Below are 18,204 nucleotides of genomic sequence, written 5' to 3' on the forward strand. Positions count from 1 at the left end.
TTCAGCAAGGATCTGGCACTGACGCTGCCCCCGCACCGTCCGTACGATTGTGCCATTGATTTGATACCGGGCGCTGAGTACCCGTCCAGCAGGCTGTACAACCTCTCACGTCCGGAACTCGAATCAATGGAGACCTACATCCGGGACTCGTTAGCTGCCGGGTTGATCCGGAACTCCACCTCCCCGATGGGTGCTGATTTCTTTTTTGTGGGCAAGAAGGACGGCGGACTCCGTCCATGCATTGATTACAAAGGGCTGAACGAGATCACGGTTCGCAACCGATACCCGTTACCTCTGTTGGATTCAGTGTTCACGCCCCTGCATGGAGCCCAAATTTTCACGAAATTGGATCTTAGAAATGCTTATCACCTGGTTCGGATCCGGGAGGGAGACGAGTGGAAGACGGCATTTAACACCCCGTTAGGTCACTTTGAGTACCTGGTCATGCCGTTCGGCCTCACCAATGCGCCCGCGACGTTCCAAGCATTAGTTAATGACGTCTTGCGGGACTTCCTGCATCGGTTTGTCTTCGTATATCTAGACGATATACTCATCTTTTCTCCGGATCCTGAGACCCATGTCAAGCATGTACGTCAGGTCCTACAGCGGTTGTTGGAGAACTGGCTGTTTGTGAAGGGCGAGAAGTGTGAGTTCCACCGCACTTCTTTGTCCTTCTTGGGGTTCATCATCTCCTCCAACTCCGTCGCCCCTGATCCGGCCAAGGTTGCGGCGGTGAGAGATTGGCCCCAACCAATGAACATTAGGAAACTACAACAGTTCCTCGGTTTTGCAAATTTCTACCGGAGGTTCATCAAGGGCTACAGTCAGGTAGTTAGCCCCCTGACAGCCCTGACCTCCACAAAAGTCCCCTTCACCTGGTCGGATCGGTGCGAAGCCGCGTTTAGGGAGTTGAAACGCCGGTTCTCGACTGCACCGGTTCTGGTGCAGCCCGATCCCAAGCGCCAGTTTGTTGTTAAAGTGGATGCCTCTGACTCAGGGATAGGAGCCGTGCTATCCCAGAGCGGGGAGTCCGACAAGGTTCTCCATCCATGTGCCTACTTTTCCCGCAGGTTGACCCCAGCTGAACGGAACTATGACATCGGCAATCGGGAACTTCTTGCAGTGAAGGAGGCTCTTGAGGAGTGGAGACACCTGTTGGAGGGAGCATCGGTACCATTTACGGTTTTCACGGACCATCGGAACCTGGAGTACATCCGGACCGCGAAGCGTCTGAACCCCAGGCAAGCCCGCTGGTCGCTGTTCTTCGGGCGTTTTGACTTCCAGATCACCTACCGCCCCGGGACAAAGAACCAACGATCTGACGCCCTGTCCCGGGTGCACGAAGAGGAGGTCAAGACCGAGCTGTCAGACCCTCCTGAAACCATCATCTCCAAGTCCACTGTCATGGCCGCCCTTACCTGGGACGTGGAGAAGACCGTCCGGGAGGCCCTGACACGGAGCCCGGTCCCGGGGACCGGTCCGAAGAACAAACTGTATGTCCCACCAGAGGCCAGGGCTGCGGTCCTTGACTTCTGTCACGGTTCCAAGCTCTCCTGTCACCCAGGGGTGCGAAGGACCGTGGCAGTGGTCCGGCAGCGCTTCTGGTGGGCGTCTATGGAAGCCGACGTCCGGGAGTATGTCCAGGCCTGCACCACCTGTGCCAGGGGCAGAGCCGACCACCACAAGGCCCAAGGCCTCCTCCAGCCTCTGCCTGTGCCTCGTCGCCCCTGGTCTCATATCGGCCTGGACTTTGTCACGGGCCTCCCGCCGTCCCAGGGAAACACCACCATCTTAACGATAGTGGACCGGTTCTCCAAGGCGGCCCACTTCGTGGCCCTCCCGAAGCTCCCGACGGCCCAGGAGACTGCAGACCTCCTGGTCCACCACGTCGTGTGTCTGCATGGGATTCCATCAGACATTGTCTCGGATCGTGGTCCTCAGTTCTCCTCCCAGGTCTGGTGGAGTTTCTGTAGGGAACTGGGGGCCACCGTCAGTCTCTCGTCTGGGTACCACCCCCAGACGAACGGGCAGGCAGAGCGTACTAACCAGGAACTGGAGCAGGCCCTCCATTGCGTGACCTCCGCGCACCCGACGGCCTGGAGTGACCATCTGGCCTTGATCGAGTACGCTCATAACAGCCAAGTCTCGTCTGTCACCGGCCTCTCCCCATTTGAAGTGTGTTTGGGGTACCAGCCCCCATTGTTCCCGCTAGTGGAGGGAGAGGTCGGGGTGCCCTCGGTCCAGGTCCATCTGAGAAGGTGCCATCGGGTGTGGCGTACCGCCCGCTCTGCCCTGCTCAAAGCCCGGACGAGGGCCAAGAACCATGCAGACCGCCGGCGTGCCCCAGCCCCTGCTATCAGCCTGGGCAGGAGGTTTGGCTTTCCACAAAGGACATTCCCCTGCAAGTGGAATCCCAAAAGTTGAAGGACAGATACATTGGACCTTTCCCCATCCTCAAAGTCCTCAGTCCAGCCGCAGTGAAGCTGGAGCTGCCAGCTTCACTGCGGATCCACCCGGTTTTCCATGTGTCACACATCAAACCTCACCACGTTTCACCCCTCTGTACCCCCGGACCGGCGCCGCCTCCTGCCCAGATCATCAACGGGGAGCCGGCTTTGACCGTGCGCCGGCTCCTGGATGTCCGTCGGAAGGGCCGGGGGTTCCAGTATTTGGTGGACTGGGAGGGGTATGGACCCGAAGAACGCTCCTGGGTGAAGAGGAGCTTCATCCTGGACCCGGCCCTCCTGGCCGACTTCTACCGGCGGCACCCGGACAAGCCTGGTCGGGCGCCAGGAGGTGACGTTGAGGGGGGGGTCCTGTTGTGTGGGCCACTGAAGAGGAGGTACTGCTGGCCCACCACCACAAGATGGCGCCCTGCTTGAAGTGCGGGCTTCAAGCACGAGAGGGTGTCGGAGCAACCAGGAGTGACAGCTGTCACTCATCATCCATACCAGCTGTCACTCATCCACTACTCATCACCACCACCATAAAGGCCGGACTGCAACTCCACCTCCCCGCCGAGAAATCAGCTACCATTCAGGTAACTTTCTCTGCTGACTCAAATCATTGAGTGATAACCTGAACTTCTTTTGCAGCCGTTATCCTGTGGTGCTCTGCCTTATCTGTGGGATTGGCGTTTGGTGTGATCAGCGACGGCTTCGCCTCACACCCCAAACCAAGATAAGTGGTTAAACAGGAGCTGCACGAGTGTGTGATTGGAGGTGGAGGTTCTCTCTCCTTTACTGAACACTGACTGTGGGAGTACTGAGTGTGTGAACTCACACTCATCAGGACTGTCTCTGTTTTCTGCCAGCAGTACCGGGTCTGACTGCTGAAGACAGCGGCCACCTGGGGCGCAGGGCTTGGCGGCTCCAGTGTTCTTCAGCTCCGTTGGTGGTGGAAGCTGTGTGGGGATCCAGCTCTTCTCTCGCCAGGCGTCTTCTATCGTCGAGCCTGCCCACACGTCACCTGGTGTATGCTTGACAGTCCACCATATTGTTATTGTCTGTACGTCGTTGTGCGATTCACAACATTAAATTGTTACTTTTGGCTTATCCATTGTCCGTTCATTACCGCCCCCTGTTGTGGGTCCGTGTCACGTCACTTTCACAACAAATCCAATGAAATCTCTCAGCCCTCCTTGGCCTGCCCTCCCATGTGGGAGTGAAAATGGATAAACCACACATCACAGGACGGGCACAGAAAAGTGACCATTTTGACCCAAAATGCATACAACACTACCATTTACTGGATGGCAGTGTGACTAGGTTCCAACTATTACACGGTCACTATTCAGTGCACTGAATCACACTTAACAAACAGAATTTTTAGTTTTGTGAATGCCTTTTTTTACAAATAAAAAAATGACATATTTACAAATACACATTTATTTGTAAAAACCAACACACACGTTACAGTAACATGTGTGTTGTTTTTTTTACAAATAAATAAACCAACCAACTAGTGATGAGGAGGTGCATTTTCCCATAATGCATTTTGGCATCTGTGAGTGTTAATGTTAGTTTGGTTTTCAATCAAACCATAATTCAAAACTGCTTTGCTTTTGATGCCTTCCGCGATGTCTGGAGCACTGTATATTGAATGTAAATTACTTTTTTGTAGCAGTCTGGCAGCCAGGGTCCTTCTGATGCAGTAGGGTTGAGTTCAGCTCCTCACAGCTGCCTGACTGCTGCAAAACACATAACAGACAGGAACTAACATGTATGATTTTAGGGTTTACAAATGCTTTTCACCATTCGGCTTTACTAACTATGACAGCAAAAAAAAAAAAAAATGTTAGCAGGCTAAAAGTTAGCGAAACTAAATTTTACGGAAGCTAATTGGTCCGCTGATGGTTTTTGAAGTTAGCTGAAAAGCTAATTTACTTACAAAAAAGTAAGCTTTGCTAATTAGCGGTTAGCAGATTGGGGGAACTGTGCCCACCACTGGTTACATATTATTAAATATTCTTCTTCTGTTCATTATAAATCCAATCCTTGGTCTTTGTTCACAGTTTAATAAGATTTCTGTACATCTGTTTCTGTCTCATACATATGTTTACATGGTCTAAGTGCATGATCTTTTTTGGTAGTTAGTCGTGATGGGGGCGGTCTTGATCCTGTCTGGGTCCTCCATCACCTCCTCCTCTCCTGCTTCTGGAGTTTCTTGTCCAAATGTCCAGGTTTGCCAGATCTGTAGTAGACCTCATCACGCTCCCCCTCTCCAATGCTGCGACCACGTCCTCCTCAGTCCCCTCTTCCTTGGGTTGTCTTTCCTCTGTAATACAACAGGAATTCATTGATCAGTACCAAAATCATTTTCATCATCATCAATGGCAAAAACTTTGCTCACCTTTGTCCATTTCACAACATGGCCTGTCACAAGATTCAATTTTGATGTGAACCATCCAATCATATGCTTACTCAGAAAACCAGAAAATTCCTGGTTTTAACTCTGGCATTTTTTGTGATGATGGATAAAAGGAATAGTTCTTACCAGTACATAAAGTGGTAGGTTTTCTTGTGTCTTCTTGTTTCGGAGGAGCAGAGGGCTGCAGACTGGGGTGTGACCGGTCAACTGGTAGCGGAGGAGACTGAGGAAGAGAAGCGCGGGGTCGCAGAGGAGGGTCATAAGCTGGAGGATCAGGTTGAGTACCTAGAGGGATATGTACAGTGAGGAAAATAAGTATTTGAACACCCTGCAATTTTGCAAGTTCTCCCACTTAGAAAGTGGAGGGGTCTGAAATTTTCATCTTAGGTGCATGTCCACTGTGAGAGACATAATCTAAAAAAAAAAAATCCGGTACTGTTGCAAATAAGTATTTGAACACCTGTGAAAATCAATGTTAATATTTGGTACAGTAGCCTTTGTTTGCAATTACACAGGTCAAACGTTCCTGTAGTTTTTCACCAGGTTATCACACACTGCAGCAGGGATTTTGGTCCACTCCTCCACACAGATCTTCTCTAGATTTTTCAGTTTGTTGTTTCAGCTCCCTCCAAAGATTTTCTATTGAGTTCAGGTCTGGAGACTGGCCAAGCCACTCCAGGACCTTGAAATGCTTCTTACGGAGCCCCTCCTTAGTTGCCCTGGCTGTGTGTTTGGGGTCATTGTCATGCTGGAAGACCCAGCCACGACCCATCTTCAGTGCTCTTACCGAGGGAAGGAGGTTGTTTGCCAAAATCTTGCAATACATGACCCCATCCATCCTCCCTTCAATACGGTGCAGTCATCCTGTCCCCTTTGCAGAAGAGCACCCCCAGAGTATGATGTTTCCACCCCCATGCTTCATGGTTGGGATGGTTTTCTTGGGGTTGTTCTCATCCTCTAAACATGGTAAGTGGAGTTGATTCCAAAAAGCTCTATTCTGGTCTCATCTGACCACGTGTCCTACTCCCATGCCTCCTCTGGATCATCCAGATGGTCACTGGTGAACTCCAAACGGGCCTGGACATGTGCTGGCTTGAGCAGAGGGACCTTGTTGCCCTACAGGATTTTAAACCATGGCAGAATCATGTGTTACTAATGTAATCTCTGTGACTGTGGTCCCAGCTCTCTTCAGATCATTGACCAGGTCCTCCTGTGTAGTTCTGAGCTTTCTCAGAATCATCCTTACCCCACAAAGTGAGATCTTGCATGGAATCCCAGACCGAGGGAGATTGACAGTAATCTTGTGTTTCTTCCACTTTCTAATAAATAATCATAACAGTTGTCTTCTACCAAGCTGCTTGCCTGTTGTCCTGTAGTCCATCCCAGCCTTCTGCAGGTCTACAGTTTTGTTCCTGGTGTCCTTAGACAGCTCTTTGGTCTTGGCTATGGTGGACAGGTTGGAGTGTGATTGATTGAGTGTGTGAACAGTATGCAGATGATACTCAGTTATATATGACGATAACTGTTGGTAATCTCGTTCACATAAAATCCTTAGAAGATTGCCTTGTAGCAGTGAGAAGTTGGATGTCTAGAAACTTCCTACTTTTAAACTCTGATAAGACTGAAATGATGGTTCTTGGTCCAGTGAGACATCGGCATCAATTTGACCAGTTAACACTCAGCCTAGGCTCGTGTGTCATACATCACATTGACAAAGTGAGGAACCTTGGCGTAATTTTTGATTCTTCGTTGTCCTTTGGCCTCCATATTAGAAATATTACTGGGACTGCTATCGAAGATTCGTCCCATCCTGTCTATGGCTGATGCTGAGACCCTGATCCATGCGTTCATCTCTTCTAGATTGGACTACTGCGATGTTCTATTTTCTGGTTTACCACAGTCTAGCATTAGGGCTCTCCAACTGGTTCAAAATGCTCCAGCCAGACTTTTGACACGAAGCAGAAAGTTCAACCACCTTACACCCATTTTGGCGTCTCTTCACTGGCTTACTGTCCCAGTGAGATCAGATTTTAAGTTTCTGCTACTAACCTATAAAATTATTCATGGACTAGCACCTCCCTACCTAGCTGACCTAATTAAACCTTATGTACCGGCCCGGGCTTTACGTTCTTGGGGTGCAGGACTACTTTGTGTCCCTAGGGTGAATAAGAAGTCTGCGGGTCACAGAGCTTTCTCTTATCGTGCCCCTGTTCTGTGGAATGGTCTCCTTGCGTCAATAAAACAATCAGATTCTGTGGAGACTTTCAAGTCCAGACTTAAGACGCACTTCTTTTCCCTTTCATATGGCTAGCATACTGATACCGTTTTGTTTTACACTTTTTACTCTTTTAATTCATGTTATTAGTAATTGGAGCGGGCTGCAGCCTCAACTTTACCTAAATTCTGGGTCTTTTAGTGAAGCTTAGGGCTAGCGGCCGGCGATCACCTTAGTATTTCTTCTGTTTTTCTTGTTGATTAATGCTGGCAAATTATACAATATTTTTTGTCTTTCTGATGCCTGATTCTGTTTTTTCTCTGTTTAAGGTGCAGCTCCATGCAGAGATGGGAATTGTGTTTGTGTTGGCAACCCACCTGTCCTGTGCACCAACACCAATTCTTGTATATTCGTATGTGAATCGTTCTGTGAATTGTTTCTGTAATTTATGTTTGTAGCATGGCCCATGCAGAGGGTCACCCCTTTGAGTCTGGTCTGCTTGAGGTTTCTTCCCCAGAGGGAGTTTTTCCTTACCACTGTTGCTCTGGGGGTTGGTAAGGTTAGACCTTACCTGTGTGAAGCGCCTTGAGGCAACTCTGTTGTGATTTGGCACTATATAAAGGAAAATAAATTGAAAATAAAATTGAAATTAAACAGGTGTCTTTTATACAGGTAACAAGTTCAAACAGGTGCAATTAATACAGGTAAAGAGCACAGAATAAGAGGGCTTCTTAAAGAAAAATTAACAGGCCTGTGTGAGCCAGAATTCTTGCTAGTTGGTAGGGGATCAAATACTTATTGGTAGCAGTAACATACAAATAAATTATTAAAAAATCATACATTGTGATTTCCGGATTTTTTTTTTTTTTTTTTTAGATTATGTCTCTCACAGTGGACATGCACCTAAGATGAAAATTTCAGACCCCTCCAAGATTTCTAAGTGGGAGAACTTGCAAAATTGCAGGGTGTTCAAATACTTATTTTCCTCACTGTATATCCCTCAACCTCCTTTCCTTGCTCTCTGCGAGAATAAAGAACAGGATCAAGTTTAGCATGTGCGGTTAAACAATCTTTTTTTACACTTCTTGTGTATGTTCTTTTTCCTCAGTCTCTGAATTTCTCTGCCTCCCCTATCCACGCCTTAGCATCCTCCAACCTGTGTTTCTTTTCATTTTTCTGACTTCCCTTTGTCTTTAGATAATGATGATAAAATTCTTACAACAACAACCAGTTCTCTATGGATGGTACTCTAATGGTTAATATAGTGAGTCAGCAAAGTTATACCACCATTGGATCCTGAGACGTTGCTAAAAGGTTAGCACAGCAGACTATGGTAGGTCTGTTCCAGTGTGCACATGGAAAGAAAAGGTGAATAATTGGTCCTGGCCCAAATCCTGAAGAGAAAGAAAGATAATCAAGGTTTCAAATTAAATGGAGCCTTATGATGCCCATAAGTCAAACAATGACATTTTCTTTGGAAAATGTCAATGTGAGCCTTGATACTGATTCTCTGAATCACTAATATTATAATATTTGTTCTGCTGAAGATGGCACCTGTGTGCACAGCATGCCGCCTGTTTCTCTCACTTTTTTGTGTGTTTTTGGTGTTTCTCAGTTTTAACACTTCACAAATCGAGTCTCTGCTGGTATATGATCGCCAGTCCCTCTTGGATCTACAACAAAATGTTGGAATTTTAAGTGTTTTTAACCATTATGGATCGAAACCTTTACCCCCGCTCCTATCAGAAATACCATCTCACTTGCTTCGTTCCCCAGCTCCGTCTTCCCAGCGGAGGTGTCTTCGGCGCCGTGGTAAACGCAGCGGCCGGATGGTAAAGCTAAGGATTCTTCTGGCACACTCATCTCGTGGATTACATCTTGCGCAGGGTTCGTGGCGCTCCCTTGCGGTGCCCTGGCGTTTCCTCGACCCTGTTGATAACTGTCTGGTAGCTGTTGCCGGTGTGGATGACATCAATCTCATGTTACGCAATTCGGTGTCCCCACGGCTCCGCCGGTGTGGGAGAAATCTCCGTAACCTGAAGACGCCGCTCCATGTTCAGCGATCTGCTGGGCTACAAGCTCTAGTTCCTACCAGAATTTGCCTTGTGAACGCCAGATCCCTGGCAAACAAAAATTTTATTCTCAGGGACTTACAAGGTCTGTCCATAAAGTATCGTACCTTTTCATTTTTTTTTTAAAACTATATGGATTTGATTCATGTGTTTTCACGTCAGACAAGCTTGAACCCTCGTGCGCATGCGTGAGTTTTTCCACGCCTGTCGGTGACGTCATTCGCCTGTGAGCACGCCTTGTGGAAGGAGTGGTCCCGCCCTGTTGTCGGATTTTCATTGTCTGGAAATGGCAGAATGATTTGGGGTCTTTTTCCATCAGAATTTTTTCAGAAGCTGTTAGAGACTGGCACCTGGAAACCATTCGAAAAATTTATCTGGCTTTCGGCGAAAATTTTACGGGCTTCACAGAGAATAAGGACTGTAACTACAGCTTTAAGGACGGCCCACAATGGTGCTCGGTGCGCTGCGCTCTGAGCCGCGACAACAGGCACGAACCACCGGATTATTTCTAAACGGATGGCTGTGTGGAGCTGGGACTGTTGTGTGCACTTTCTCTGGTTATCACAAGAGCTGGACATCAACCATTTTCTGGCAGATTTCACTTTTAACAAGAGATTTTGTCGTGGAAAGCCGCGCGGAGGCTTTGTGCGTCAAGACCGATTCGCTGTTCGAGCGAGACAAAGAACGCCTCCGTTTCGGCATGTCAGAGGACAAGTTCGGACATGCCCAGCTCTCCACAATTTCTCTTATAACTCACTTGACTGGTAAGCATTGAAAGCCGAGATAGGCATGTCGCAACTTGTCCTCTAACACGCCGAAACGGAGGCGTTCTTTGTCTCGCTCGAACAGCGAATCGGTCATGACGCACAAAGCCTCCGCGCGGCTTTCCACGACAAAATCTCTTGTTAAAAGTAAAATCTGCCGGAAAATCGTTGATGTCCAGCTCTTGTGATAACCAGAGAAAGTGCACACGACGGTCCCAGCTCCACACAGCCAATCCGTTTAGAAATAATCCGGTTGTTCGTGCCTGTCGTTGTGGCTCGGAGCGCTGCGCACCGAGTGCCATTGTGGGCCGTCCTTAAAGCTGTAGTAACAGTCCTTATTCTCTGTGAAGCCCGTAAAATTTTCACCAAAAGCCAGATAAATTTTTCGAATGGTTTCCAGGTGCCTGTCTCTAACAGCTTCTGAAAAAATTCTGATGGAAAAAAACCCCCAAATCACTCCGCCATTTCCAGACAATGAAAATTCGATGACGGGGCCAGACCGCTCCTTCCACAAGGCGTGCTCACAGGCGAATGACGTCACCGACAGGCGTGGAAAAACTCACGCATGCACACGAGGGTTCAAGCTTATCTGACGTGAAAACATATGAATCAAATCCATATAGTTTAAAAAAAAATAAAAAGGTACGATACTTTATGGACAGACCTCGTATTTGATACCCGTGATCTGGATTTCCTTTGCGTTACGGAGACGTGGATGAAAGCTGGTGAGTGCAGCCCTGTCGTGGAAGTTTTACCGGCCGATTGCTCCTTTTTTAACTCTCCACGGACACTGGGCCAGGGTGGAGGAACGTTGACTGTTTTTAAAAGTTATTTTACCTGCAAACAGTGTCCTGCTTCCTTCTCCAGTTTTGAACTGACTTTTTGAGGTTGGTTGCAAAGACCCGGTGCTCTCATCTACGTCGTCATCTACCGGCCTCCAAAATACAACAAGGAGTTTATAAATGAGTTTTCAAACTTCCTTGCAGGACTGTTGCCCTACTTCTTCTTGTTGGCGATTTTAATATCCATGTCTGCTGCCCTGACAAGCCCATGGTGGAAGATTTTTTAAACTTAGTGGACTCTTTTCATTTGAAGCAGTGGGTGTCTGGCCCCACACACCAACATGGACATACATTAGACTTGGTTTTTTCCCATGGTCTGCTTGTGTCAAACTTAGAAATCGGTGACTTTGTTTTTTCTGATCATGCACCAGTCTTTTTTAGTGTTGAACTCTCTTGTGTACCTGAGAAGTGCTGCGCATCTGTCAGACTCCGTCAGGCTTTTAACCCCCTCACTGCCGAACATTTTTCTGCTGCCTTCTCTGCTGCTTGTGTGCTCCCCGTTTCACCCGCGGCTGATACGGAGGAGCTGTGCTGTCAGTTTAACTCCTCCTGCCTTTCTATAATGGACTCTGTGGCTCCTCTAAAACCCAGGTGATCTAAGTCTAGATCTGAACCCTGGCTTGATGAGAGAACCCGTGCTGCCAGACGGGAATGTTGCAGAGCTGAACGGAGGTGGAAGAAGGACAAGCTGCAGGTTTCATTTCTAATTTTAAAGAACCGTTGGGGCAACTATCAAAGCACTGTCAAAGAGTCCAAAAGAGAGTATTTGTCACACATTGTAACGGAAAATTACAAGAACCCCCGTGTATTGTTCAGAACAATTGACTCTGTCCTGAATGTACCACAGCCTGTTTGTCTGGAAACATCCACTGACTTATGTAACAGTTTTCTACATTTTTTTATTGACAAGGTTGCTTCTGCAAGAGCTCTCATTTCTCCACCCAACTTTGACCCCTCTGTCTCTGCTCCCTGCCCTGCGGTTTTTAACAGATTTGAACCTGCGACTCTGTCACAGTTAGAGGATGTGGTGGCTCATTTGAAACCATCGGGTTCACCTCGTGATGTGGTCCCCCCCCACTTTTTTAAAGAACTTTTTCCTACCTTAGGGCAGTCTGTTCTGACCATTATAAACAGCAGCCTATCCTCCGGTGTTGTCCCTGTTAGTTTTAAACACGCAGTCATTCAGCCTTTGTTGAAGAAGCCTGGCCTCAACAACACTGAACTATCAAACTTTAGGCCTATCTCCAAGTTGCCATTTGTCTCCAAGATCCTGGAGAAAATTGTCTATGCACAACTTTTAACTTACCTTGATGAGCATAACATTTCAGAGGTTTTTCAGTCTGGTTTTAAAATGTTGCATAGCACAGAAACTGCCCTTTTAAAGGTTTATAATGACATTTTAATGGCAAATGATAGTGGTAACCATGTCATTCTTGTCCTGCTTGACCTGACTGCTGCTTTTGATACAATTGACCACAACATACTGATAAATCGTTTGCAGCAGCTTGTGGGCATCGGTGGTAGTGCCCTGGACTGGTTCAGGTCCTACTTAACTGGTAGGACTATGTGCGTTGGCCTCGGGGTTTGTGAGTCCTCCTCCGCTCCACTTTTATATGGGGTCCCACAGGGTTCAATTCTTGGACCCCTACTCTTCTCCCTGTATTTGCTTCCCCTGGGGTCCATTCTCAGAAAGTATGGCATCAGCTTCCACTGCTATGCTGATGACAGCCAGCTATATGTCCCCCTAAAGAAAAATGATGCCCCTTCTCTTCAGCCCCTTTTGTCCTGGCTTGAGGATGTTAAAGCCTGGATGGCATTGAATTTTCTTAATTTTAATGAAAAGAAAACGGAGGTGATTGTTTTTGGCCCTAGCAGCTCCTGTTCTTTCTCACCTGTCGATCTGGGGGCCTTTGTCAGCCTTTTCGAAATCTACTGTCACAAACTTGGGTTTTAAGATGGACAACGATTTTAAACTGGACCACCAAATCAGTGCAGTAGTCAGATCAAGTTTCTTTCACTTAAGGCAGCTTGCTAAGCTTAAGCCTTTTCTTGCACATCAGCACTTTGAAACAGCAATCCATGCTTTTATTACCTCCCGGCTGGATTACTGTAATGCACTTTATTATGGAATTAGCCAGTCCTCCCTTGCACGTCTCCAGCTAGTTCAGAATGCTGCTGCCCATCTGCTAACTGGTGCACGTAAGAGGGAGCACATTACACCTATCCTGGCCTCCCTCCACTGGCTGCCTGTGCATTTTAGAATTCATTTTAAGATTGTTTTATTTGTTTTTAAATCTTTAAATGGCCTTGCCCCGCCCTACCATTGTTACGCCCCTGCTGGCCACCTCCGGTCAGCTGATCAGCTCCTCCTGGAGGTGCCGAGGTGCAAGCGTATGCTCAGAGGGGACCGAGCTTTTTCTGTTGTGGCTCCAAAGATGTGGAATGAGTTACCGCGCCACATCAGGCAGGCCTCTTCACTTTTTGTTTTTAAAACTAATCTTAAAACCCACTTTTATGCACTGGCTTTTAACCCGGAATGAGATCTTGATCTGTTTTGGTTGTTTTAACTGATTTTACTTGTTTTAGTTTATTGGGGGGGGTCTTGTGTTTTTTTTTTTAATTTGTACTTTGTGGTTTGTTACATTTTATATGTCCCCTTGTGTACAGCACTTTGTTTCAGCTGCAGCTGTTTTTTTTTAAAGTGCTTTATAAATAAAGTTGATGTGATTTGATTTGATTTGATTAATAATAATAAGTAATATTTCCACCAAGTCTGATCCATTTGGACCTCTCATTAGTTGAGATATAGCCCCCCATAAAAAAAAAATTTTCAGATGACGTTTTCCTTGCACTTGACCTTTGACCTTTGACCAAACTGGTCCAAAATCTAATCACTTCTAGATATCTGTCCAAGTAATATCCCCACAAGGTTTGATCATCTAGGGTTCTTGGTTGTTGAGATATAGAAAAAAAAAAAACATTTCAGATCATGTTTTCCTTGACCTTGACCTTTGACCAATCTACTCCCACATCTAATCACTTCCAGATATCTATCCAAGTTAAATTCCCACTAAGTTTGATCCACCTAGACTTCTTGGTTGTTGAGCTACACACACACACACACACACACACACACACACACACACACACACACACACACACACACACACACACACACACACACACACAAAATGTGCATTTCAGATCAGGATATTCTTTTACCTTGACCATTGACCTTTAAAAAAAAGTACTCCAAGATCTAATCACCTCTAGATATTTATCCAAGTAATAGTCCAACCAAGTTTGGAAGAAATTTGTCTAGCCATTTTTGAGTTATCTTGCCCAAAGAGACACACGCACACACACACACACACACGCAATACCCAGCAGTGGCACAGAGCGATATCTCAGTCCAGTATCAAAGTAAGGTAGACACCAATGCCACATTTCTTGTGATAAACTCAATACAGCTAACAGAGTGGGGAAAGATGACAAATTCTTATTAAATGAAAGATTATTTACATGAATATGAGGCGCCGCAGGAATCAAGCAAATTGTTTTTCACTTCCGATCCATTTCACTTGTCATGTTGTTGAAGCCAAGTTGACATTGCAAGGTCCATTATCTTGCTTCATCTGCAGCCTTCGTCTTTGAGCGTTTAAGGTGTCACATTTTCCTGTCACTGTGGGGGAGCAGTCTACTCATTAGCTGCAATGATGGGGAGCAGTCTGAGCAGCAGACCAGAACCACAGCTGTGATTGGACGATTACAGTCTGATGAGAAAGTGACAGACAATGATGTGGGGGGCAATCAGGGGCTGTATCACCTTAGCCACTGTGAACAGTTAATTTGGGCAGAGCAGTGATTATTTCACTTCTCTGAAGATTGTTTGGATAATCCAGCAGTGCATATATGATATGTGCCATTCTAACCATTCTTTATGACTGCTATGTGCTGTGTATATATTGTAGGATCCACAAAAATATATTAGATAAAAGTAAAACTATTGAGATCATCTAACTTAATGAACTTTATTATTAAGTCTCGTGTTCTCGGCTGTTTCCGTTCTCTGAAAAACAACACACTGGTTCAAAGTTTAAAAAACATCTTTTTTCTTCCATCCACTCCATGATACAACTTGAACTCCCTGTCTATACTCTTGCTTCTCTTCCACTTGGTCTCTTGCACACACAAAACGTCTACCTTTGTCCTCTTCATCATATCATCCAACTTTCTCCCTTTACCAGTCATACTGCCAACATTCAAAGTCCCAGCTTTTACTTAAGCCCTGTCATGGAAATAGAGACTGGAATGCACGTGCGCACCTCAATCTATTAGTGTCGCTCAGGACAGGATGGATTCCGGTTGCTTTTCAGTCGTGTAATTATCCGATTGTGATTGTGCATGAGCTGGACATGCCCGAACATGTCCTGGAAGGCTTCATCACGGCGTTGCTTTGCGCCATGCGGCTCCACCGCGACGCGCGGAATTCCTCTACTCTTTCCATGACAAAAACTCCTGTAACAGTGGAATGTGCCGTTCATTTCTAAACTGGACGCTGTCTTGATCTGGTATGTCATCTGACTAGCACAGGAATTGTGAAAAGACATGGACATCAGCACATTAAGACAGACGTGCGGAGGAGTTCCGTGCATCGCGGTGGAGCTGCATGGCACAAAGCAACGCCGTGATGAAGCCTTCCAGGACATGTTCGGGCATGTCCAGCTTATGCACAATCACAATCGGATAATCACACGACTATATATATATAAACATTTTTGTTTCTGTATTTGTATGCATGTGAACACATCTTAATGAAAAGAACTTATGGCGTTGAGTTATAGTCTCAGTATTACAATATTAACTTGTGACATAACGACTTTAAAATAGACATTTGTTTTACATAATTACATTAAGGCTCTTGTACACTTTACTTTAGTATTGGAGAATTTGTTTTTGTAGTTGGTGCAGTTGATGGTGAAGCACTGGCTGCCTTTTTTCCTCTCATTTCGCTTCTGTTTAACAGGTGCCTTAACTGGCTCAAGGCGCTCTCTCCACCCTTAGTAATGGCCGCCGTGCGGCACACCACTAGTCACGTGACGTCCATTCCAGGTCTCTATTTCCATGCTTCTACTGTAGTTTTCTCCTCTCCCTCTTTCTCCTTTTCTTCTTCTTTGCCCAGCTGTAATAATATAATAATATATAGTATAATAATTTCTGTGGGCACCCTGTTGGGCAACAGCACCGGTGTCATTCGTTGTTAACCCGGGCCTCGACTGCTCCAGTATGGAAATTCAATTTGTAATCTGCATTGTTTATTTTTTGTTTGTTTTTGTTGTTGTTGTTGTTTTGGCTTTTTTATGCCGGATGCCCTTCCTGATGCAACCCTACTCACTTACGCAGGCTTGTGACAGCACTCAGAATGTACTGGTTGCACACCCCATGTAGCTGAGTTATTGATTTGATTGGTTACACTCTAAGAAATAAAATGCATTATTATATGGCAATTGGATGATTTCCGTTCTGATATTTTCCCATATCAGACTGGTTACCATGACAACTGGGCCGGAACGTGTATCACCTTCGTTACAAACCAGAAAGCTAAAAATACAATGACAAAAACCAAGTCAGATATGAACATACTCCATAAATATCTTAACAGCATCAGAAAAAAACACAGATTGAAAACTTACCAGCTAATGACCGGATCATCTGTTACAAAAATTCTTCATGGAGGTGAAGCAAACAGGTCTGACTATAAGCCATCAGCAGCTTCCATATTTGGGCAATACCGTAAGTTTGAGTGTTTATATATATAGTAGCCATATAATAAACTAATTATTAACCTTGCTTGCTCACTCTGTATCAGACTTCAGTGCTTTTCGCTAATGCTCAGTCGGTACTTACAACTCAGTCTGATATTTTACCGTATGACCTCACGCTCAGTTAATATTCCTTTAATATTCACTTCATCTCGTTATGTCCACATAACTTGGTTGTTTAAATGGGAAACAAAATATAGACTGAATGTAACAAGTTTTACAAGCTGAAGACAAATGAGTGGAAATAATATCTTTCAACATGTTTTGAGCTTGGTGTTTTTCAAAAGTGTGGATCACAACGACCTCTATGACTTAATGAACTACTATGGACATGATAGATAACAGTAATTAATTTTCAGCAAGCCATTATAGACCATAAGATGTCATGAAAACAGATATGAAAGTTTGTTCCTAAATGTACACCCTGAGGTGATGCACCCTGAAAACAAAATGTTTTTGAGGTGTCTAGTAATTGACGTGTTGCTGCCTGCTGGTTTAAAAGGAAAGAAGCTGCTGCTTGTCACACCCCTCCTTCTCCCCTCACAGATGAGGCATCTCTCTGTCCATCTCCTACAGACCATGATGGCATGTGACACAGCGCACAAACTAGGAGCAGGAGTCAGAAACGAAACATAGGTCATGAAAGTCTAAAGCTTTCCTGCAGCAGAGTAGTTTCTTACAGACACAGAACTGTGGATGTTTGGAGATTGTTAGGATAAATCAACAGTTATTTGTAACTATCAATAATTTTGCAAAATGTTAATATTGTTGTGCAGAATAATATGAACCTTTTGAAGTACAGCTGCATCAACCCTGCTAGGAAGAAGCTGTATTCTCTCACATTTCTCATTTTGATTTTCTTTACTTCTTTTCTGTCACTTTAAATGTTCTTACCTGACCAATTCTTTTGCCTCTTTCTCTTCCTTCCTCCCTTCTCCTTTGTATTACACAGATCTACCTGCGTTTTCTTGATTACGAGATGGCGAATTCCAATGAATGCAAGCGCAACTTTGTGGCGGTATACGACGGTGGCAGGTGTGAAATTCTCTCCTTATTTTGATAAATCAAGTGGACACAATTGCTCATCACATTTTCTTTTTTCTCATAATCACTTAAATTTGTCTTTGTCTTGGTGTTTTATTACTAAGATGGATTTTTTTCTTTTCTTTTCTTTTTTTTTTTTGTTTTTTGTTTTTTTGCCCCAGTCACTTAGACTTACAATCAATAGACTGGAAATTACTGAACAGTAATAATGTTCTAAAATGGAGAAATATAAGACTGTGATCACACCAATAAAGGCAAGATGAAGGCAAGGGCCAGAAAGTTTTATCTGATCATTCAAGCTGTGATAAAACAAAACAATATTTGATATGTTGTGATAATGAGAATAACATGCTCATTATCACACAAGCACTGCATTACACTGTAATGCTTATTCATGATAGGCAGATTAGTTCTAATCACAAGAAGCTGAAAAAGTTGTGTCCATGGCTGTTCTGGGCTTCATTCAAATATACTGAGAAAAAGCTCCAAAAACAATCTCTTACTCTGACACACGCAATTGTCAGGCATTTGTGCCCGAATCCACCAGCGCATGCACTTTCTCCGTCAACTCCGATT

General features: G+C 45.4%; 1 protein-coding gene across 1 annotated transcript in view; it reads left to right on the forward strand.

The window, feature by feature from the left end:
* The window catches only part of neto1l (neuropilin (NRP) and tolloid (TLL)-like 1, like), a 174,542-nt gene that overhangs the window by 50,184 nt on the left and 106,154 nt on the right, over positions 1–18,204 (forward strand). The window contains exon 4 of the mRNA XM_034161693.1: positions 17,537–17,619. Coding sequence (XP_034017584.1) covers positions 17,537–17,619 — 83 coding nt within the window. The remainder of the gene's footprint in view (positions 1–17,536; positions 17,620–18,204) is intronic.

This window comes from Thalassophryne amazonica, chromosome 1 (genome assembly GCF_902500255.1).
Source record: "Thalassophryne amazonica chromosome 1, fThaAma1.1, whole genome shotgun sequence".
Taxonomy (NCBI): domain Eukaryota; kingdom Metazoa; phylum Chordata; class Actinopteri; order Batrachoidiformes; family Batrachoididae; genus Thalassophryne; species Thalassophryne amazonica.